At 46.7% G+C, this 24,648-nt stretch overlaps 1 protein-coding gene across 1 annotated transcript in view; it reads right to left on the bottom strand.

Moving 5' to 3' along the window:
* Positions 1 to 567: 567 nt before the first annotated feature.
* larp4b (La ribonucleoprotein 4B) overlaps positions 568 to 24,648 on the bottom strand; it is a 32,487-nt gene continuing 8,406 nt past the window's right edge. The window contains exons 3-15 of the mRNA XM_008297853.1: positions 23,382 to 23,460; positions 19,929 to 20,065; positions 19,353 to 19,456; positions 15,897 to 16,007; positions 15,396 to 15,449; positions 13,830 to 14,036; positions 13,294 to 13,397; positions 10,749 to 11,012; positions 9,778 to 9,802; positions 9,480 to 9,650; positions 7,938 to 8,128; positions 7,088 to 7,199; positions 568 to 5,761 (exon numbers count right to left, since the gene is read on the bottom strand). Of these exons, the coding sequence (XP_008296075.1) occupies positions 5,435 to 5,761; positions 7,088 to 7,199; positions 7,938 to 8,128; positions 9,480 to 9,650; positions 9,778 to 9,802; positions 10,749 to 11,012; positions 13,294 to 13,397; positions 13,830 to 14,036; positions 15,396 to 15,449; positions 15,897 to 16,007; positions 19,353 to 19,456; positions 19,929 to 20,065; positions 23,382 to 23,460 (1,886 nt within the window). The 3' untranslated portion in view covers positions 568 to 5,434. The remainder of the gene's footprint in view (positions 5,762 to 7,087; positions 7,200 to 7,937; positions 8,129 to 9,479; positions 9,651 to 9,777; positions 9,803 to 10,748; positions 11,013 to 13,293; positions 13,398 to 13,829; positions 14,037 to 15,395; positions 15,450 to 15,896; positions 16,008 to 19,352; positions 19,457 to 19,928; positions 20,066 to 23,381; positions 23,461 to 24,648) is intronic.

Below are 24,648 nucleotides of genomic sequence, written 5' to 3'. Positions count from 1 at the left end.
GAGTCATAGAAACAATCACTGGTACCCTGGATGTGGTTCTGGTTCTGATCAGTCACCAGAGGAAACTTTACAAAGTGCATTCTGGGTAAACTTTCCAGGCTCATGTCAGCATGTGTGATGGTGGTTGGTCAGAACCAGTTCTAGACAATGGAAGGTCCATTTTACCTCCAGAATTTTCCAGAACCATCTGTAGACAGGATCCACTCTGAGGAGAAGTTCTTTCTTTATTCTAGTCTGACTGTGACCTGATGAATTGTTGTCTTTGACCAACCCCCCTCAGCTCTACTGCTAACTGGCTAATGTTAGCATGCTAACTTACTGCTAACCGTGCTAGCATGGTCACTGTGATGTGGATGTTAGCATTTAGCTCCAACCTGCTGGACTTCAGACAGAAACAGGCTGTGGATGAACATCTCTACGGGTGTTATTTGAACTTCAGTCTGTTCTGAACTCTTCTGAGCAGTGAATGTTCGTCTTTAGACAGAAAAGCTTCGGTGACGATGCTTCGTACTGTGAACTCGTTTAGCAGCTTGTTGTCCTCGACAATAAAAACACAAGCAGACGGCGGACAGCGGCTCCTCAACAGTGCCTAAATCTTTATTTTTCAGTAAGCTACATTTTTTTCTCCAAATTAGACAGTTTTACATCATGACACAAGAGTAACTTAAATTATCTATAGCCGACATGTACGCTTGATTCCAGTCTCGATGGAAGAAAAAGACCCAAAATAACAAAAAACAGTCAAACAACAGAAGAGAAGCCCTCTTGATCGAACCTCCGTCCCACATCTGTTAAAGGTGTCGTTAGGCAAAGAAATCCGTCCGAACTCGACACGACCGATTGTCCACAGCTGTTAGCATGTTAATGAGTTAAACCACAGTGAGTCGACACAGGTCCAGTCGGATCTCAGAACAACAGAACAAACACGAGCAGACGAGATGCAACCGGAGGGAGAACAGAAGAACGATGGCACTGAAGCAGGAGGCTAAGGCTGATATGAAGAAGCTCCTGCTGAGTCCGTGAGAAGGAGGAGGAGCTGCTCTAGAACCCGTCTGAGGTCCAAACTCCACAAACATCCGCCTGGTTCTGGTGGTACATTTATTTATTCCACACATGCACACATTCACAGTTCAGGGATGCTCAGTTTGTGATCAGAGTTCGACCTCGGCGTGAAAAACCAGTCCGTCGGTATGTACAGGTCCAACAGCTGATCGTGGCGCCGTGCCGGGTTTCAGACGGTTCTGACAGACTTCTACCTGCTGTATGTGCCGCAGAACTGAAACCTGCGATTCCAGTTGCATCCGTCCCCAAACAAAGCGACAGTAACCATGAGACAGTATTTGTACATGTACGATAACTGGGGAGCAGAACAGAGTGGTTTTGGCTGATCCACTGGATCTCAGAACCGCCGCTGTCGTCTCGGTGCCACCACTGATTCCCATGTGCTTTATTTTGCTGCGTTATAAGTGGAGGACCGAACCGGGTCGTGTCCATCAGCGCCGCTCTTTTCCAGCAGAGTTCAAGTCCCGCCGGGTTTCTGCTTTTCAGGGTTCCTCTGAAAAACCTCGTTTTCTGTCCGTATTCTCACAGAACCACCGGCTCCTGCTGCAGAGCCGGAAACCCAACCGACCAGAACCTTCAGGACGCACTCGACCCAAACAGAACCAGAGAAAAGCGAAATATTCACAGCAGTCGAAGCGACTCGACTGACTGAGTCTGTGATGAGCTCTACTGTTCAGGACAGTAACATCGGATCAGAACTCACTGAAGCTCCAGCTGAGCAGGAAACTGTTCAAGCACCAAATTCTAGATCCAGTTTGATTCAAGTTCTTTTGTCTCGTTTGACTCGATGCTTCAACGAAGCTTCGTGTTGCTCTGAATTGCTTCATCTTCTTCCTAAAAACGTTTCAGTTCCTGTTTAAAAAACGTCCTGCTGCTAAATCCTGAATCCTCACTTTAGCGTCACATAAAGTCTGGACTCAGAGACACCTTCAGCTGCACCACCGTCTCCGTCATCACGTCCTCACAGCAGAAAAAACACGCCCAGGTGTCCAGTGAAGCTCCGCAGCTTCAGTTCAACCACAAAGGCTCGTTTTTACAATTAGCTTGTGTCACTATGAGTGAACCAGGCTAGCAGTTTGCACCCACTTCCAGTCTTTATGCTAAGCTACGCTAACCGGTCTGCTCCTCCGGTGACTCGACGCATCACATCTTTAAATACGGACAGAAAACAGCAGGTTTCAGACCATCAAATAAACGCCATGAAGCAGAAGCTGGTGGACGCCTTCCTGCCGCTACAAACCGACCGACAGACTATCGGAGCTGATGTCGGACGTTTTGTGGTTTCGTTTTATTGGAAACTGATTCCCAATAAATCTAATTAAATCTTGCAGCTCTGATTGGCTGATCGTAGCGACACACAGCCAATCAGAGTCGAGGGACCAACGCTGGAAAGTCCAATTAAAACAAAAAAAGAGGTTTCCACTGAGTTTGTGTCCAGAGATTTAAACGTTTACTGCAAACGGCTCCAAACATCGATCAGTGTGATCATGAATATTGATCGGCTCCTGTCGGTCACACGATGCGGTTTGATTAAACATGACGAGCGTTAGTGTATTGGACTCCGTGACGCCTCCTTGTGTCCGTGTCAGAAAGGCAAACACACCTGAGCTCCTGCTGCAGTCAGTCAATGTAGTGCTTCGACCTGACAGGAGCTCCGGGACTTTTTTCTGCTCAAAAGAAGCAAAAACATGCTCGTGAAAACATGCACGAACAGCAGGAGGAGCAGCAAAGAGGACGCTGGTGGACACGCGGCTGTCGGCGCCCAAATATGGGCACGGCGAGGAGAAGAGGGCGGGGCCACGGTCGCACCTGAGCAGCCGGGCGACCGTTAAAAATGGAATGAAGGACGACAAACAGAAACGTACAATCAGACGACTGCTCCAGAGGCAAAGTCCGCACACCCAAAGTAAAATAAAAAAAAGTTAAAGAAAAGTATTTCCAAAAAGCACAACAACAAGTTTTATATCCTACATCCAGCTCGATAGCGACAGTATAGTTAACAAGGATCAATATATTTTTATAATCATTTTAAGGTACCTCTTATATTTTCTGAGTATTTACAACTGTACAAGCAAAGCACACACCTCAAAGTGCACAGATTTAATACAGTATCGACTAGTTTTGCATTTACATGGTTTATATTTTTCCCCAAAAAGAAAAAAAACCTGAAACTATTAAACAAGAAACCAAAAGAACAATCAAACGATTCTGTTTCGTACATTTTACAAAAACCCAAAACAAAAGGAGGGAAAAGAAAGAAAACGCTGCAGATCTGATCTCAGGGAGACTCGTGACCTCCGCTGGACATCTTCCACGCTTCGTCACGCTTCGGGAACGTTTTGGGGATTTTTTTTTTGAAAAGAAATAAACTCTAAGCTCGTCTCGTATAAAAGTTAAGGCAAAGTCATTTTTCAAGTTTAAATAAAATTCAAGTTTCTCAAACACTGGATGGAAATTATTTTTTGTACATTTTGACCTCGATGCATCATCTCGATTTTTTTCTTCTCCCAAAAAAAGAAAACTTAACGATATTTCTCATGGAGTAAAACAGCGATGGTTCATAAATACGTGGATATGGTGCGTCTCCAAAAACTAAACAGAATAATCATCGACCATCCAAGTGCATCTCAGTCCTTCAAAATCAAAAACAGATTTAGTTTTATTCAACTAAACTCAAGCTTTAGCGTCCAAATCACAGAGCGGCTCTGAGCCGAGCGTTCCCTTCCTGTTTCCTCTCAGTGGGATTACCCAGAATGCTTTACTGCAGGAAGACTAGAGCGAGACGCTGAGGTCCACGGAGGTTCCCTCAAGCTGATCATCTGGAGAGTTCAGTGGTTTTAAGGGCGTTTGCATCTGGTGTCAACTCTAAAGATCAACTGAAGCACTGGGCTGCAGGAGGAAACTCGCGTCTGGTTCAGATGTACTGACGCTCGGCTGGTTCTGCCCGAGTGGCTGCTACGGTAGACAGAACGCCCAACCAGCTCCCTCCCAGGCTTCAGCTCCTCCTGCTGCTTCACTCCCGTTAAACCCAGACGCTCAAATCGGCATCTCAAACCTCGAGTCCAGTTTCTTTCCTCTGAATCTGTGCTTTGGGTCTGATTCCAGACAACGGGAGCCCAGCAGCAGGAGGAGGTCTGCGCGCTGCCGGCCATCTTCTCCAACAAGAACCAGGAGAAACCAAAAGAGTGCAAACAAACGAGAAGAAATCTGACGATAGCAGGCGACAGCGACGCGCCTCTAGTGGCCAAGACTGGAGGAGACACGAGCAGCTCTCAGTTTCCCTGAAAACCCGTCAGTTCGGTTAAGTGTCCGGTTCCACTCTTCACTTGAACCTCTCTCACAATCCAACATCACAGCTACTTTCCCAGAAAACCCACTCGTCGGTTCCCTTCATCGGCTTCACAGAAACACTCCAGGTCTTTACAACATCTCACTTTCCTTCTTCATCGCTCATATTCACACGTTTCAGGCCAAACCGCTGCAGCTCTGCACCGACACCTGAACCGACACCAGAACCGACACGCTTCAGACGAGCAGGAGCTAAAGGCGGCGCTGCATGGTTTCCTCTGATCGGGTCTCTGTCAGGACCGGTTCCCTTTCTCTGGTCAGACAGGACCATCTGATGAACCCACAGCTCTGTGGATGTAAATCAAGTATGTGTACGTAGCGTGTAGAGGAGCCTCCAGGGTGGATGTGTAGCACCACGAGGAACCGTCTGAACAGTGGAACATCTAACCACAACACCTTCCCGTCCACAGCCTCAGCACCACCTGCACCCTGCCCTCCAGTCTCCCTGCTGACAGCACGACTCCAGGACATTAAACACCTCCACCTCTTCCCCCTCCCTTCCAGACTTCCCAGCAGGTTCCTGACCGTCACCTCAAACAGTAAACTAGCGACCAGCAGGAGGAAGAAGTGCAGCGACGGAGTAGTGTAAAGAAATGATCGGCGAGGCCCAGGATCCTGCCAGGTTGCATATGGATGCGATTATGTACTTAAAAACACATGGACTAATAACGCAGCTACATAAAGTTGCACGACGGCGGCGGCATGCAGACGAGCCCTGGGCGGAGCCACCACCAGCTCCTCTGCTGCTCAGGTAAACCCCACAAGGCCATGTGGACACGGTGAATGACTTCAGTGTTGTCTGACACAACCAATGCAAAGAGAGGAAAGGAAAGTCAAAGTGAAATTAAAAAAAGAAGCAAATAAATAGAGTAAAAGAATGAAACGGTGCTCTACATGCACAGTAAAGTGCTTTTTGTCTGCAAGCCCTGATCCAGAAAGAAGGCGTCCTCTATGCTTGTGACTGGTGGTTCTGGGGTAAAGTGTTGAGTAGCCCTGACTTGATTTCCTTTTTTACCGGGTCTCCCTACTGGGGGGACTTGGGGGGGGTGTGGTGGGGATCCTTGCTGGGGGTTTTCCCTGGATGTGGCGGCGGGGAAGCCCACCGCCCGGCCGGCCTCCGGGCCTCCTTGGGGGGCCTGGCCGGGGCGGCGGAGCCGGCTTTGGAGGAGGGGTGGTGAGTCTCTCTGGCCTTGGCCTCCCCCGGGGGGGTGGAGGTGTCGGCGCACTTCCTCTCCTCGCCTGCGGGGGCGCTGCAGGCTGGCTTGGCTTCCTTGGGGGTCGGCGGCGGCTGCGATGTTGGAGCGTCCTTCACCCGCTGGCAGATCTCAGCGTAGGAAGGTTTCCTCAGCTCCTGCAGGAAGCACAGCAGCTGTCAGACACACAAGATCCTCATCGCCCTGATTACCGGGCCTCACCGGGCCTCACCGGGCCTCACCGGGCCTCACCGGGCCTCACCGGGCCTCACCGGGCCTGGACCTGACCGGTGTTTTCATGTTCTAACAAAGTCCTGCAGCTCTGTGGAACCAGAACATGAAGGAGACAGAACTCAGAGACGTCTGCTGTCAGTTGGACAGTTACGACGTCATGAACCTGTAATTTTTGGTTTTTAACCAAAAGCTGAATTTCTTTGGACTATTTTAGAAAGTTTCTGAAAACCTGGACTCAACACGTTGAACGTTTCCCAGACGTTACTGGAGCGTTCTGTAGATATTTTCTTTGTGTGATTTTCAGAAACAAAACCAAACTCGGGCCTCCTGTCAGAGCTGCTGCTGTTCTTCAGGGTTCAGAGGATGAAGGAGCCTCCAGCAGCTCCGTCATTCATTCATGTGGTCGTGAGCTAAAGAGCAACTGGATCAGTGCTGCTGACTGGAGCAGCGCAGAGCTCTGGTTCTACAGAAACTGTAGGCCAAGTGCTTTATTAGAACCTCATAGGGAGACAGAATAAAGTTATTTAAACTTTATTTTATTGTACAGCAGACGTGGTAATCTGACACTTTCTCTGTTTTTGGTTCTGAAATGGTTTCTAAAAACAACGTTCCTTTAAAGCTGCCGGCAGGTTTTGTGCTGGTGTGACTGATGTCTCCAGGGTGAAGGTCTCCTGTCTGAGCCGGCTCAGCTCCTCACTGGACATGCCCGACTGAAGGCCTCACCGAGGTGTTCAGAAGGTTCTGCTCGTTCAGCCTCTCAGAGATGCTGAGACGGCCTGATTCTCTACCAACATCGGTACGTCAGCAGGAATGTTCGTTTATTTAAAGTATTTAGTCTCTAACGTCAGTGACCTGAATAGTGTCAATGATCTAGACTCTGAAACACGGCTGTTTGTACGTTTATTCCTGTTTAATTACAGTTAATTAGGTTTCAGCTCTCGTCTACCTGCTGCAGAGGATCTCACCAGAACTTAAATAAATGAACGCCCCATTGTTCTGTGGACCTTGTTGACCTGAGGGACAGCAGGAGGAGCGTCTCTGGTCGCACAGATATATAAGATGCTGCCTGCAGGCTGCTGGGGGGAATCTTTCAGACTCATTCCTGCATCCATCCTAAAAACGTTTTCCTGCAGCAGGTGTGAGAAACACCTGTAGAACCAGGCTCGGATTGATGGAGCCTGCTGAGCTCAGCGACTGAGGGCAGCTCAGCATCACAGCAGAGGAACGAGGAAGCAGGACTCGGTACTGACCGTCGCAGCTCCGTTGACTTGCACCGACTTGCTGGCGGTGGACAGAGTGCCGGGAACCCGCTCCACAGAGAGCTGCACCTCCTTCGGCTTCACCTCCGTCACCTTGGCCTCCCTGGAACCGACAGAACAGCAGCAGAACCGGTTAATGATTGAAACGGATCAAACAGCCAGTTTTATTTATAAAGACTCAACGGCACATTCAGCAGTTGGTTGGACGTCGCCACGACAACGCCTCAACGTTAACTTTTTGTACTTTCATTCATGATGAGGTTTTCCTTCAGCACCACTGATCAGTTCACCGTTCAACGTTTCTAAAGACCAAAGTATCCGAGTACTTCAAATGCATTCAGAAATAAAAGGCGGTTTGTGAACGGCGCTGAAGAGAAAACCCAGCGAGGCGACTCTCCGCCTGCTCGCTGCTCTCATCCACATTGTTCTGTTTCCGTTGTCTCAGAACACCGGCTGACCACAAACAGCACAGAACTCAGATGGATTTTCTCACAGTTCAAATCTGCTGCTGAAGTCTGAATCAGAGCGACCAGAACCTTCACCTTATGAAGGGCTTTAACGGAACCGCTGACTGGAGTCAGACTGCTGATTTCAATGAGAACCGATCAGGTCCGATATCACTCAGGACAAACACATGAGTGACTAACAGCAGAAAGCAGGAAGACATGAGAACGATTCAAAGCTGAATAAAACAGGTAAACTAAAGCCAGGCCAGATCCAACAGCAAACAGAACCGCTGCAGCTCTACGGCTCAAACGGATCCACTGTCAGAGGAACAGCTGTCGGCTCTTCTGTTAAACCTTTCATGACCACGACATGTTCAGAGACTCGGCGGTCTTACGGTGCAGGGGTGGAGGGGGCGGGGCTGAGCGGCGTGGCGGCGGCCGGGCTCAGCGTTGGGGCCGAGGCCGGGGTCGGGGCGGCTGGCGAGGGCTGGAAGCTGGTGGGCATCGGGGAGGCGGAGGGCCGGAGGGGCTCTTTGGGGCCGGCCGGAGACACAACTCCTCCACTGGTGGAGTCGGCGCTGACGTTCTGCACAGAGCACAAACAGTTCATCATCAACTGGGTTCTGGTAGTTCTACACGACCTGCTCAGCCTACAGGGTGGAAGACAGACAGATTATGACGAGGGCCGTCTCAAACCATCGTCTAGAGCTGATCCACCATCTGGTAAAACTGACAGTCGTTTGTCTTTAGACACTAATCAATAATCACCAGGATCAATCAATGTCGGACTTATCGATAATCTGATATTTGGTCTGTGCTGATGCAACAGACGTCCTGCTGGAGCTCATCGACCTCCTCAGAAGTCTGTCATGGAGCCTGTTGCTCTGTAAACTAAACACTAACCAGGAAGAGGCGCCACCTGTTGGAACAACCAGGTACTACAGCCCATCTACAGCTCGTTATCTGACATGCTGACGACCTTCTTCTGCTGTACAGTTATTATGTTAATCAATACCACCTTTGTCTATAACCGCTCCGATTCAGGTGAAAGCTCTCTGTCTAAATGTGGTTAACTCCTCTGAACACGGCTTTTATTTCTGTTTCCTGGATTAAAGAAATCGGACATGAGTGAGTGGGGTGTAGTTTCTCTCATCAAAACGACTAAAACACTACAAACTCCTTCAGGTGGTATCACTTGGACCCATCAGTTCATATGAAATGCTGTTTAATTCAGTACATAATAAATAGATAAACGCTCATTTGAAATTAACACAAATGGTTAGAAGATAAATCCTAAAACAAACCAGTCAGGCCATGAATGTGAGTAAATCTATCCGTTAAATAACGTTTACGTCCTAATGTGTGTATAGCAGGAGAACTTTATTCTGTATGTTTATGTCAGATGTATGATGTGTGGAGCTCCACGGTTTAGTTTCCCCTAGAACAGGATAATTGTGGGGTGTTTGTGAAATGATCTGTTTGAGCATCAGCAGCGACGTCAGGAAGCATCTGACTGACGAGGGAAGACTTTAGTTTCCATCAACACCTGACTCTGAGCTGATTCAGTTCCTTTCTGTTCTCTGGGATCCTCATCATACAGGACTGTTTCACAAATGATCCGTCCTGGGCTCAGTGAAAACACCAGAGTCTCCTGTTGCCGACTAAAGCATGGAAAGTGGAGCCAAGGAAAGGTCTAGTTTCCTGAATTTCACTAAAGGTTAGCTTTCGTCCAGTGACACCTAAACAAACAAACAGTACCTATCCCAGCTTTGCTTCAGGATGAGGCTAGTTCTCACCAACACTTAGGCTTTATAAATGAACTACTTTATATTTCTCTGTCCTGGCGTTAGTGGAGCTCCTGAACCTAGAGGCCGACAGCATGAACTCATCCTGACACTGAGGCCTGACTGATGGGGAAGTTAGGAGCAGTTCCCGACCCGTTCCTTGGCGGTTCCGACCACGACACTGCTGGCCAGCCGGTTGTCGAACACGTCGTCGGTCTTGAGCTGGCCGGCGGCTCCGGGCAGCGGAGGGAAGCTGGACAGGCCCAGCTCGAAGCTCGGAGACGGAGGTTTGGGAGGCGGCGGCGGCGACGGAGGCGTCACTCTCTGAGGGAGGCGACAAACAGAGTCAGACGACAGGAACGCTCAGGAAGCTAGCGCTGGACTCACACCGAAGCTTTTACACTGAAACTCAGATACAGAAGAATGACGGAGAAGAATAAACGGTACTTACTGTAAACTTTTCGTCCCTCTTTTTCCTAGAAGCAGAAACATTTTTCCTTTAAGAAAGAGAACATCTCAATTGACAAACATCCATTCTGTCTGAAACCATGACATCAGCTCAGCTCCTCACCGGCCTCGTTAGCTCAGCTTCAGCTCCACGTTAAACCGCCACTCAGCCGCTCATGAAACGGCACGCTCACAGGTTCACACATAGGTTTTTAGTGTCTCCTAGAGTCTGTTCTGATGCTTTAACCTTTCATAAACAGACTTTACAGGAAGCTCTTTGTTTATGCAAATGAGCAACACGCTGACGCAGATAAACAACTGACCAAAAGTCACAGCGTCTCAGTTCTCTGTGAAAACAAACTCTTTAAAGGAGACAGCTTTATGAGACAGTGCAGCAGAACAGCAGCTGTTTAAGGAGCAGTGAAGCTGTGGACGGCCTGACCTCCACCTGGTGGTTCCACGTGATCACACCACATCTCTGCTGCACTTCACTGATCAGTGGCACGCCGTGATTCTACCATCGCAGCTTCTTAAATCTACATATACTTTTTGGTCTCGTTCCACCTTTGTGGCAACAAACCAAATGTTTCTGGACAAAACACGACCTTTGGGGAACATGCTATAGATCAGAGCTGAGCAACTAAACCAGAAAATCTACATATTAACAGAGAGTTAAACTATCTGTTGGGCTGCTGCTGACCTGGAGGAGTTTCATATAGGAACAGCTTTGCTAGCTATGTCTGGACGTGTCTTCAGCTTCTACAGCCACAAACAGCCACTGATGTGGACTCTTAACGTGGAGGTTCAGTGATCCCTGGTGAATCAGTGCATCTACATTTAGGGTTGACCTGTTTGAAATCAGTTCATAGTTCAGGCTTGTAGCGGCTAAATTCAGAGCAGTTAAACTCTGAGTAATGACGACGGATGACACAACAGCAGAGCAGACAGCGAGTGATCCAGACAGACGGTGCGTACCTTCCTCGGCCGATGCCCAGGGAGTAGTCGGGGGTGCTGGGCTCCGTCACCCGGCCGGTGCCCACCGTGTCTCTGCGGGGGAAGGCCGTGGCCGAGGGCAGCCTGGTCCTGGGCTGGCTGCCGGGGAGGCGGGTCGGCGGGCTGCTGCGAACCCCGTTCAGCCGCTCGCTGGGGAAGCTGGGAAACAGGCTGGGGCTGTCCAGGAGCCCGGCGCTGCGATCGGCCGTGGGGAGGGTCGGCCTCAGGTGGGGTTTGCTGTGATTCCTGCAGGAAAACAGACAGGACAGTGTGTTGTTAGTCCTGCAGCACAGGAGAAGTTTAAGGCCACTGTTCACACAGCACACCAACAGTAACGGCAGCACACGGATCCTCTCATGAACACAAACACTGAGACGTGTCCACGATGCTGCACATGTTCAGGTCGAGACAAACAGAGCACACAGAGTCATCCATTAATCAATCCGACTGTATCTATGAAGCACTTTCATACCAATAATATGTGACACAAAGAGCTTTACAGATAAAACAACACAAACAACCTCCTGTTATAAACGAAGGACTCACAGATTAAACCGAGCAGACGGTAAATAAATCACACATGGAGCCGGTGAGATAAGACAAATAAAGAAGATATCCACTACTCAGTGTCATCACAGCACAGAAGCCAAAAATCATCAAAAAAAAACCAAGAAGATAGTTAAAAACACAAACAATGATTTTAAATAGACTAAAATAAAGGCCGGTGTTGGGCTTAACGCTGCCTCGCTGTAGGTTGGTGTTTAAGAGCCGCGAGCAACGAGACGTGATCACAGGAAACAGACGTGAGTTTGGTTTTAGATTTAAATTATCCGACAGCTCTGTGTTGCTGCTCATCATCACATGATCAGAGGAATCATTACAGTAATAAATATTGTGCTGTGGACTCCTGTGCTCGCTCATCAGGTAACTTGAAGCTGCCCGTCAAGACGTTTCTGGTCGACACCGTTCTTCACTTCCTGTGTTGACAAATTACTAATTCAGTGCATTTTATTCTCGCCAGTGCTTCGGTCAGTGTTTGGGAATAGTACAGAGATGATCCATCGTTCGTGCCACGGTGGGAAATCTGAAGCATCAGCAGCAAAAGGTTTAGAGCAAAAACGGAGCAAGAGTAAAGAAATACAAGAAATCTGCACAAGTCCTGCTGATAGTGATTCTCCTACATGTATGGAGGATGACTATCATCTGAATGTGGTGAACACAGACACTGCACTGGTTCTTCTGGAGAAAAACATTATGATGTCTGGGGAGAAATACTGGCATCATCCTCTAAATGTAGTAAATATGAATCATACACAGGTTTGAATGTATCCAGAGGGAAAGCTGTTCGTTCTTCTGCACTTATTTCTATTTATGAAAGTTTTTTCAAGTTGAGAAACCATCAGAGCTGGAAACATCTGGAGTCACGTTGGCCTGGGACTTTCTCCTGAGTGAAGAAGCTGAGCATCATTTACTGGCTCTGATACCAGCTCTCCACAACCATCACTTCCTGTCGGAGTTTTCAGAATAAAATCAGACTAAAAACAGGAAGCAGAAGTTTTTTTATTGAATTAAAAAAAACAATTTTTTTAATTGAATTTCCCTTCTGGGATAAATAAAGTATTTTTCATTTCATTTCATTGCTCTATATATATATTATAGACCAGGGCTTTAACGCCACTCAGCTCTCCTCGTTTCATCGTTCTGAACAGGAATGAGGAATTTAAACTGAATCCACCTTTTTATCGCCAAACCTGAGCAGCTCACTGGGCTTCTCTGAGAAACTGATCCAGCATCACATTCAGCCACTAAAACTCATGTTTCTGTTCAGGAATGCAGGTAAATAATCTGACATCTGGATCAAGACACAACACTGAGCTTTACTAATTTTTAAATCTGAAAATTCCTGGATAACAATAATAATTATATTTTCCATCAGAAATATCACTTGGGTTACAGAGCTCCTACATGCTGGTGTATGAACGTTACATTTGAGGGCAGCGGTGGCGTAAACCTGACACTGGGTGGAGGTTTAGTTAAGCTCTGTATGTAGAGAACTGAACAACTTATTCCACACAAGTCCGGTTCTGACATTCATGATTGAATTCAGTTTAAAGTTCTGCGGCTAACGTTTAAATCTGTGTATATGAGAACTTTCAGACCCTCCTCTGCACCTCGATCCGGGCTCACCGCTTAGAGGTTTGCTGCCGGAGTCCAACCTTCAGAGTAAAAGCTTCTCAGAACAACCTGTACAGACTTCATCACGTCTACTACTGGTGACTGGTCTTTCTAAGGCCGCAGGCGTTAAATGTCTGTGACTGTTTTACGGTTTTGTGTATTTTAATGCTTTGTGCAGCACCTTGTGCTGCAGAAATAAAGTTTATTATTTCATACGATCCTTTGAAGAGATTCCAGACTTCACTGTTAGACAGGAAACAGCTCAACTGCTTCATTCATCACTCCGAAGCGTCAACAGCTCCACCAACTCAGTACGACAGAGTGTTGTTGAACAGACACCAGAGATACGAACCTGTTTCTGGGTGAGAAGTGTCTGACGGTGAGCGGCGACGCCGGTTTGAAGCTGTGTGACGTCGTGAATCCGTTGATGAACTGGTTGTTGTGAAACGGAGCAACCTGGTAACAGGAAGCAAACAGGACGGGTTAACGAGGAGGACGGAGCTGAAACCGGACAAACCTCACCAGACTTCACAATAAAAGCTTCTGATGGTGGTGGATTGTTGAAGTTTGTTATGAAAATTAAACTAACGAACACAAGTTCACAGTGTTCGAACATTCATAGTTTCACCAATCACAACTATAAACAAGCAGTTCATGAGGTCAGTCAGTGGATTCAAGTGTTTAAATGTGCATTTTATACAGCAGGTACCGTTAAACTACAGCATGTTCTTCCTGCTCGTTTCCACACGCGTGTTGACTTCAACATACAAACAGAACAAAGTCCCTGAAGCTGAAGCAGGAAGTTTGAACCCGGTGCCGACACAACAATACCAAAGTGGAGATAAACGCTGACAGACACATATACGTGTTTGTGTGGTCCAGTCTCACCAGCGCCGGGTCGATGAAGCTGTGTGTGGCCGACCAGGCCTGCGGCGTGATGAGGCTGTACAGGGGGAACTGCTGCTGGGGGCTGTACACCGGGGGGATGTAGTAGGACGTGTAGCGCTGCTGGGCGTACGGGTTCACCTCCACCGGCCGGTAACCGTTCTTTGGCATGAAAGTGTTGATAGCGATTGCCTTCGCCTTTATCCTCGCCTGGTCCAAAGAGCCAGAGCAGAGATCAAAACACACATTAATGCTGCACACAGCAAAAACCAGAAAACAAGACAAAAACCTGCTAAATCCATTTGTAAACTAAAAGGAAGGCCTGGAGAAATTCTAACTCACAACTCCTCTTCAGAGTGTCATTGTTGGTCCTTGAAAAGGTTAAATAATGCCCTAATCTCCAACCCAGGCTGGTGCTGATCCAGAAAGTTCCTGTCAGTGTCTATCTATGGATGGATCCAAGGCTCCAACATCAGCAGAACCTGATGTGGTGAAGTTGGACCAGACAAGGCTCCAGATGTTTAGACTAAATGTTGATGTGGATCATTGGTAGGAACCAGAACCTGGAGTCCACAGGTTCTAGATGTTGGTTCTGGATGTGCAGAGCTACAGGATGCTTCATGATGGAGTCTAACAACGTATGAGGCAGATTTCTGCTTCAGGTACTTTAAATCTAACACCAGGTCCAGCTAAAGGTGTATTTTTGAGGGTGAAAACTAAAATCTGTCGCTCTGTAAACATGAATTTCTTAAAATTCTGCAAAAAGCTCTTTTATTGTTTTGGGTCTTAAATAATAAAATCTGACGCAAACTGAGCCGGAGTTTATTTCTAAACGTGTGTCAGCAACAGTTTGCATCTATATTTAACTGAAAGAACATAAAAACTAAAGACAGGATGACTTTAAAGAATGATTGGTGCTTGAGAGGAATAAGAAAAGCAAACTGAAGGAAGAGTTTAAGTCTGATGAATCCACGGATACGCTGACGGCTCGGAGTGAATGTGAAGGACTTTTATTCTGCACTCGAGTCCAGATGTGAACTTTGAGTGGTTTGATAAATGTGGGCTTCGCTCCACATCTTTTCCTCAGTTTAACGACTTCTTGGTTTAAATATTCATGTGTGCCGTTCGTTTGTTGTTAATCACTTCACAGCAAACTGCTGCCTGACTGAGGCTGGTTCATGTTGGAGCTGAATGTAGAATAACTTCTGCAGTTGTAGCTGCAAACATGCAGCCAGATGAGTTTGATGTAGGATAGAAGCTGTTTATACCTGAATGTGGTACAGGCAGTAAAGAGACAAACTGTGACTGTACAGGACTGCATGCAGCGAAACAACAAGGTGAACAGGTGAGAGAGGAGTACATGAAGACCGATGGCTTTCACACATTAGTGCAGCTTCTTTAGATGTTCATTCAGGGGATTGATTAATTATGCAGAATAATAATTCAACATGTCACACGTTGTTCCAGGACAAATCTGCTGGAATGTGGTTTGAAGAGCACAAACTGACGTAGTCCTAAAACCAGCAATGCTTCAGCGTGTTCAACCCAAACCAGTACAAAGCGACCTACCTTAATGGGCTTCCCCTGGAAGGTCTTCACTTCCTCGCGGAGATACTGATATGCCTTTAACGAGAGAATGTGGACAACACAGGGCAGGATTAAACCTCACCAGAAACAGAAGCAGGATGCACAGCTTGGATGCAGAGACTGAAGCTTCCCCTGAAAGATCCCTGAGTTTCAGAAAAGCCCCACCCCACACCCAACTAACCAGCAGACACCCAGAAGAAGATCTTGATTTAAACAGACAGGCACATGTTCTGCCTGGCTCATTAGTTTAGAAAATCCAAATGGCAGCTGAGCATTACATCCAGGCAAACAAACAAACAAACACATGAATAAAACTGGAATTATTAGATGGCCAGACTCTGGTGTCATCCCAACACACACCTGGAGAAACTACTGACAGAAAAATCACCTGAAACAGAAACAAAGTCGCTGAAGAAGCCAACACGTACAGCTGGTTCTAGGACAGAGAAGAATCAGGAACATGAGAATGATGAAGGCCGTTACCTGCTGTGCATCTGCTTCTGATTCAAAGGTGATGAACCAGTTGTCGTTGTAGGCAAATTCACAGTTGATGAACTTGGGTAGGTTGTCCCCTTTGAACAGGGCCTCCACCTCCTGCAACACAAAACAAACACACAGGAGCTTGTTTCACTGCTGTACTTGTGGAAAAGCTCCTTTACAGAAACCACCAGCCATGGATCACAAAGGAGAAGCATCTTAATTATTAGTTGGACCTGAAAGAACACACCTCGATCTTCTCAACTGTCGCTGTGTCGAACTTTAAAGGCAGTCTTTTAGAACCGAGGCATTCTGGGACACAGAAACCATATTTTGTCCTTTTGCTCATTCCGTCTGTGAAGACAGAACCCAGGACTACTGCTGTTCCTACCGCTGCTCAAACATTCCTAGTTCCCACCACACCCAGTAAATGCTGTAAAAAGACGTCTAAAAGCAAACAAACATGACAACCCAGAACACAACAGGTCTGGGTTGGACTGAGCCGCCTCCGACAGCAGCGAAGCAGTTCAGCTGGCAGGCAGAAGGCATGTTTACAGCACAGCTAAAAGGTTAATTATCATGTCGGAGTCCTGCTGTAAATAATTCAGTTGGCTCGCAGTAGTTCCTGTGGCTGCTGAACCGAAGCATGTGCCAGAAACCGCTCTTTTATCTTCAATTACAGGTAAACGCACAGGTGGAGGAACAGATAACCTCCTTATGCATGTGTGAAACGTTCATATGTAAACCCACACCTGTGTTTATGGGTCAGATGCTCGGTTTCTCTCCTGTCAGAATCCCTCTCTGTCCGTCTGTCGTTTATAACACCAGCGCTGATTACAGACGCAGCTCCTTTGTGGAGAAACCGGTTAAAGGATAAAACGTAAAGTGATTATAAAACCATCGAGTGTGGAGGATGAATTCGGGAACCTCTCAGCCTGAGGACAGGCACCAGGGATGTGACGGAAACTGGTCGACACCAAAGTTCTGGTAGTTCTCATTTTGTCTGGTACCGAAGGTCAGCTAAAGAGAGACTCGTGGAAGAGACCAGCAGCTGAACTTCAAACCAGACAGTCATTCCATGTTCCCCCTGACCTCTTCAGAACATCTGGTTCTGATCCTGCAGCACCTCCATCTACTGACCAGAGTTCTACCTTCAGACTGTGAATGTTCCAGAGGTCCAGGTCCTTGAAGTCCACAGAGGAGGGTCCAGATTGATCACTTTAATGGACTTTTTCCATCATTTCTGAGCCTCAGAACTTCATCAGTACAGCAGATAGACACATGACATTTAGGAGGAAGAACACATCTGGGTTCTGGTGGAACCTGACACCAGATCAGTTCTACATCCATCCAGGAGTCTCAGTCTGAACACTGGACCTGGTTCTGCTCATTTTATTCTACAGCCAACTTGTAGCATCAATGAGTGTCTGAGTGACGCCTCCTCTGGTCTCTACAGGATTAAATAGGAAGAGTCTCCACCTGGTGGAACAACCAGGTACTGCAGCTGGTCTGTGGTACGTTGCCATACATACCACGTCAGTTTGGAACTCATACCTCCTCCTCCTGACAAGAACTCGGCAAAGGGTGGAGATGTGTGACGGCTAATACAGCTTCTGTGTGATATTTAATCAAATAAGAGCTAAAGCTAGCAAATCAAGTGTTGGGTCATATCAGAAAAGTACCTCAACTTTTGTTAAATCCTAATTTTCCCCAGCTGTTGATGCGTTAACATGAAAGCTAGACTAACGTTTATAACTGAGGGATCCTGTGACACGGAAGCTTAAATAAAAGAACTACTACTGTTTGTTTTGCTGTTAAAACATGCCGAGTTCACAGCCAATAAACACTGAAACATCTAACAACAAAATTAGATCACCGATATAAACCTAAAACCAGCTCAGCCTCAATTCCTGGTCATTTTTACAGATTTATTTCTTCAACTGAACAGTTTTCCTCCTTGGCAGCAAACCTCAACACAACCAGCCTTCAGAAACTCCTGCAGGGTCAACAGGGCTCAAGAAAACCTTTAGAGCTGAGCCACATTAAGACCACCAACGCTGCAGAAAAACGCTGCTGTTGTCCTCAACTGAAAAGAATACTGGATGCTGGGAAGTCACAGATCGCTGTAGCTGTCTGGTCCTGGACCCAACGGGCCACGCAATGCTGACATAACGTGATAATGTTGTAGTATGTGAGAGGATGTGTTTGATGAGCACATTCTGCAGAGCTAAAAACGTACTGCTGAGATAACAGTCTTTAGTCGGTTCGTCTCAAAGCGCTCGCCATGCTGAGGCAGATAACCGTTACTGAGATCATCATTCTGCAAACACTCCACATCCACTGCTGCACACTTTGGGTTGCTTCAGTGGCAGGAAAAGGTTTCTGGGTACATGACCTGTCTGTTAGCAGCAACGGAGGAGCATGTTTAAATCCTGACCAGGTGCACTGGACAGGTGAGGACAGGAGTTGGTTTTATCAGCTGATGGTAATTCCACCAGTACAGCATATATTTAAGTCTGGTACTAAATAAACTTCATCCCAAAGTGCTTATAAAAACACACCAAACTAGATTTGAAGTGAATCTTCTTACTCCACGTGAAGAGGCCATGGAGGCCGACTGGCAACAGCTCAGCTTCACTCTGGGCACTAACCTACACCAGGTCTCTGTTGACTCATGCTGGGGGAAACAAACGTCTCTGTGGGTGGGTGATAAAGCCAAAGAAGCTCCTGAGCCTTTGACTCCCACAGTGAGGAGATCTGGTGGCTCTGCTAGAGCTTCATCCTGTGATGAAACATCTCCACCCTGATGGGAGGGCTGGCCGGCAGCAGAACAGAACGACTTGGCGTCAGTAACACGAGTGCTGATGTTTTGTTCTGCAGAATGAAGGTAGCAGCTTCTCAGTAGCCAGTGAGGAGGCTATGAGTCGTTTGCCTGACTGCTGAAGAGTCTGGAGGTGGTTAGCAATGAAGCTAAGGACAAAGTTCTCCCTGACGGCGGCCCAGAGGACAGAATGGTCCGACTCCCCGACGCTGCAGGTGTAGCATCACTTCACTGTGTTGCTGAGGACCTGGGCCGTGCTGTCAGACAGCTCTGCCAGGCTTCATAGTGGATTATCCACTTTAATCCCAGTGCTTGTCTTTCTGCTGCAGATGTTCCACCGTCACAACTGTGAGGAAACACTGAGGATGCATCCTTCACGTCGCCCCGCCCATCACGACTGGGATTGGTTTAAAATACAAACAAGCCAGAGCACTTTGCTCTTCAGAATAACTCAAACCACCAGAGAGTCAAAGAATCACTCACTGTTAAAGGACAATCGATACCAAACTCCACTGATGGCAGGTTTGGGACTGACGTGTTCCCTCCATCCAGGGGAGCTTCAGAGACGCTGAGAATCGTCTCCAAGGTGCTTCACTTCATCCTGCTTGTTCCTTTAATCAGAATCATGCTCTGCCACTCACCTCTATAGGTGTGCTCTCTGGAACCTCTCTGAGGATCACGATGCAGCGGTTCTGATTGGGTCGCACCTTCTCGCCCTTCTCATCCACCTGGACCAATGGCAAAGCTGCAGGAGGCCACAGAGAAACAGGTCAGTCACAGAAGTCCAGTAACTACATCTCTTCACAGGCTGACGATCTAAACACCGGTCCCTCCAGTACCGCCTGCATCAGCCCTCGGCAGCAGGAAGCTCTCATCTCATTTGTCTATTAAAGTACAAGCTGCTGAACTCTTCAGAGAAAGATTAAACACGAGGCCTGTTAGCTGCACACAGTCAGAAATGTAAAATGTTGGCAGTGCACAGATCATGAAGCCATAAAATAAAGGAACAACTTGGAGCCAGAAAGGATTAATCTGAGCAGTAAATTAAGTGTGTGTACAAATCAAACACAAGCAGGTGAGACTCTGCTGGATGCACTTTAACAACCTCTCGTGGGAAATCAGCCTCAACCACACGCTGATAGAAGCTCAGTGTGTCTCGTCATACAGCGTATTCGGCGGCACTCAGTCCTGCTGTTCTCTGGAAGCAAAACACTCACATCGTAAAATGTCCACGATCAGCTCCACGTCAGTGCTGAGCTTCTTGACGTGGTCCAGGTTGGCCACCGTCACAATTGGCACGTATTGGTCGCTGTCCATTTGGGAGATGAGGTACATGTCACTGGCCAGATTCTCCCTGACGAGCAGACAACAGGCAGAGCAGGTGTTTTACAGGCTGCAGCTCGGTGTCACGTTTCAACACATGTAACGTTTATTCACACAGACAGCCACGGGCACACCAGACCTACACCTGATAAGGTAATCAGACAGCTTTATGTGTCAGAGTTCACTGATGATGTAAATGCACACATACAAACATGACTGTAAAACCCGAACCCTTTAAATATCAGCCCAAGGACTCTGGACGCTTATGAACGAGCAGCTGGGTTTTTAATTTAGACCTCCATGTTATGTGAATTGTTTTGGGTTTATTATGTTTAGCTGTTTATCATATTTGTGACGGTGTAAGTGGAACGTGGGAAACCTCCATCAGAACCAGGCTCAGGTCGGGCCGACATCTGCCTCACCTGGTTGGGGGAAGAGAACCAGGCAGCAGAGACAAACACTGGGTCAGCACACAATGCAGGATATTATAAAGATCATGGTTCCAGAGGGGACAGACTCAGACAGGCTGAGTGTTTAACACCTCCAGAGGTTGGAGGAAACATCTAGTCCTGGATGTTGTCTGAACCGACGCTGATCCATTGACTGGTTTAAAGCAGAAGAAGAACATCTGTGAAGTTGGTCCTCAGCTCCTCTGGTCTCTACTGTTTAATCCTGTGGAGACCAGAGGAGGCGTCTACAGACTGCAGCTCATGGTGGCAGCAGAGAGCATTGTGGGAGTTTAGCAGCAGTGGGACCATGACAGAGACTCTGAGGAGGTTCAGGACCTCCAGCCAGAGCTCCGGTGTATCAGAGCTCAGTCATGTGACTGTTGACCAGCACAGGACACATTTCCACTGCATTCAATTTGTCTCATTGATTAATCCAGATCTGATTGAAAACGCTGACATCACCGATTTGGACAGCTAGTCGTACTTAGCATCCCTAACACGAGGCCTGAACCACGGCGGTATGACAGCGGCTGTGAACGAATCAGTGCTGAACTTTCAGATGGTATCAGGGCTGATGAGCAGCTGAGACCTGTTCCCGTTAACAAACAGGATTTAACATCGGATCAGATCTCAGACAGGATTTCTGACCGTCAGCAGGTTGAAACTGAAGTCTGAGCTCGTCCATAGATTTAAAAATGTCTGATGATGTTTTGTTTGGAAAGCGAAGGCTGACCAGTTAGTGCTGGTGTTAAAAGCTGCTCTTCAGGCCACGGTCACACCTCCTGAACCTCTCGGCTGCTTTGAGTGGTTTTCTCAAAGGAAGGCTGGTGCTCATGGTTTCATCCAGAGTTTGATGACTGAACTAACTCCTGCTTTCCTCCTTCATATTCACCATCACTCTGTTCTGTTTTTACTTCTGAGCCAACAGTGCAACAAACTACCGTCGATGAATTGCTCTAAAGAGAGAAGAAGACAAGCCGTGATTTGATCCAAACCAGCAGCCGAAGCACCGCCGCCGCCGCCACAGAGGCATCCAGAAGCATTTCATTCAGACCACACCTGACGCCCACAGGGGCAGAGAGAAGCCCGATCCGGACCAAAAACATCCTCACAGCACACTGACAGACTCATTATCGACTCATTGACATCATCCTTTGACAGCAGCAGTGGTTTTATCACCGACTAATCTGCAGATTGTTTTAGAAAACACACTAGATGCTCCTGAACATACTCACTTCTCTCTCATGAGGCAAGAAGGCCGAACCGAGAGAATACGTGGTGTACCAGCTTGGAAAAGGTATTTCACTGATCAAACTATCATACAATGAAAGATACTGACTCATCAGTTTAGCCGTTATTGTCTCTATGTCAACTCGCCGCCTGTAAATCCTCAGAAGAACACAGATTAATGGTTAATGGTTTGGTCCAGATCGTCATGAAACACACACACTGGTCATGTCACATACAGGAATGTTAAAACACATTGTGGGATTTTGAGACAAGCTTGACTGTAATGATCATAAATCCTCACATTGTTGGCAGACAGACTTAATTATAGACTCATTTACATGACTAGTTTAGGGCAGCAGATACTCTATTACTGATCAATCTGCAGATTATTCCACAATATACACAACTCTCAGGTCTACAGATATGTATTTACTCTCACACGAGGCATTAGGCAGAAGTGAGAGCCTCTCTGGTCAAACGATCAGAGTAGTGATGTGTTGACTGATCAGGGTGGACGTCGTCTCTCTGCTGTGTCTCTTCAGTCAACTCGGAAAGCTCTAGCAAAATGCAGATTACAAAGTCTAGCTCACTCCTGGCTTATCACGGACATTGTTCTTGTTTCAGTGCTTTCCTCCATGAATTCGTGTGACACGGCGGCTGAGAAGCAGGCGTGGCAGCGACTTCAGTCTGCTTCTTTGTACGGTTCAAGGTTTGTGGAAGAAGGTTCTTGTCTAAAAAGGGACAAACACTATTTACAGAACCGTGCTCAAAGGAAATCTCTGGGTTCTGTAGCGTCTAAATCCTCATATTTATATCAATCAGGTCGCTGTGTTTCTGAAACAACGCCGCTGGGCCTTAACAGGGTTCTCTCCAGCGTTAGAGTAGCGCCGCTGCTGGGCTTCTCTGAGGAGTCAGAAATGAATCCAGCATTCAACCACTGAAACGAGTGTCTCTGTTCAGGAATGAAGGTAAATAATGACAATCTGATAATCAAGAAATAATAATGTGCTTCACTATTTTTTCTGTTTTGTTTTTTTGGAAAAACAGTAAATTAGAAAATGTGTGGATTCGTGGTAAATGAGTCTAATGAACAACGCATCGTACCATCAACATCAATTATCTGAACTAGTCGGGTCAATTTATATAATAAATATTATTGGATCTGAAACTTAACATAACAGCTTCATTAACTTAGTTGTTTATACCGAAACTAATCAGGTAATTTTTGTATAATAAACAAAACTGTAGGTTCTTACACTTAATATTATCATTAATGTGAATTATAATATTTATTAATATTGTTGGTGTTAATACTTAATCAGTGACATAAATAATACTGTAGGATCACAATAGTTATTATTTAAACCAGCAGCTACATGTGAATATTCATTACTGATGTCGGGTGTTGGGGTTAGTCTGTTAAATAAATAATAATAAATATAAAAGGAGGGCCTTAGTCTTTGTTATTCAGGGTATTTAGTGTAGTACATAATGTTTTAGGAGCTTATTCCTATTGTTGAAGTTAGTCAGACATGTCTGTAATAAACATCACTGCAGGGCCTTAACCGGGTTACTTTAACTAGTTCAGTAAACCTGTAGCTTCATTCTCATCTGTCCACTAGATCAGCATCTGCACAAACCCAATGAGTGATGAGGCTCTGAGCTCACCTGGACAGACAGAACTCCAGGGTCTTCTTCAGGTGCTCCCTCAGGCCCTCCTGGGGGTTTTCAGGCTGGGAGTCGCTGCCTGCTGACAGAGGAAAGGTTTGGTAAAGCTGAGAGCACCCAGGCCAGTGAAATGTTGAGCTGAGTGAAGAGACATGTGGGCGGAAGGGAGAGGAACAGGTCGTTAAATATAAAACACAAAACGTGAAATTTCCCAGAAGCTCAGTCGGTAATCCAGGCGGCTGTTAATTAATAAACAGATGGAGACACGATCTATGAAATCAATCCTCAGACCCGGCTCATTATTTGCTTGTTTTGGGAGGAAATCAGATGAATCGCAGGGTTCTGTTCAGAACAACGTCTGCTGCAGCTAATAATCCAGTCCAGGACCAGAACTTCTGCTGCTGTTGCTGCCGATGCTCCTTCCAGGTGGAGGGCACCGACAGATAAATGTCTCGTCGCTGGTCGTGTCTGGTAAGAACCAAATAAAACTTAATGCTGCTGATAAATAAAACATAAAACAACAAACGGCTCCTAAGCAGCCCCTCTGTCCTCCAGAAGATAAGAGCTCAGCTGTTAAACGCATGATGCAGTTTCATTCTAATCACTCACGGACTGACAGCACAATAGAGATGTATGAGAAGCATCCCTCAACAGGAGCTTCACTGACCACCTGCTAACCAGAACAACCAGGTAAGATTAGTCTTGAATCACACTGTCTGGGTATAACGCCAAAGGTTCCAACACTTCCTCATCTGATCAAGGATGTAACATCTGATTGCGTGTGTCTGCTTTCATTGATTGATTGTCTTAATGAAAACCTGTGCAGTTGGTTTGAACTTTGAGCTAAACGTCCTCCAGAAGGATGAGCTAGCAGCAGGATCCACTTAGCCCAGCTCTCTTCATGTCAGCTGGCTCCAAAAAAAAACCCCAAACCCCTTCAGCGATAACGAGAATGAAGGATACGAGGAAATCAGTAAAGGCTAGGCCTAATCAAAGGGAGTGTTCATGCCATTGACTGAATAATCTCTGAGGTAAATATCAATAGATTTAATATTTTCTGTGGTAAACTTGGTAGTAAATTAGTACGAAGCAGAGAAACGTATTTAAGCATTTTCTCGTGGCAATGCAACACATGTCCTGTATGTGTGGTTTAGTATCTTTACGAACGTACATGTTAGCTGTGCAGCATCAGTTACCGCGGTGATCCGGCTGCGCAGCATCAGTTACCGTGGTGATCAGGCTGTGCAGCATCAGTTACCGTGGTGAT

The sequence above is a fragment of the Stegastes partitus genome, unplaced genomic scaffold (assembly GCF_000690725.1).
Source record: "Stegastes partitus isolate 25-593 unplaced genomic scaffold, Stegastes_partitus-1.0.2 Scaffold1253, whole genome shotgun sequence".
Taxonomy (NCBI): Eukaryota; Metazoa; Chordata; class Actinopteri; family Pomacentridae; genus Stegastes; species Stegastes partitus.
Note: the sequence above shows the minus strand (reverse complement) of the source record. Positions and strands in the feature narration are given on the sequence as shown.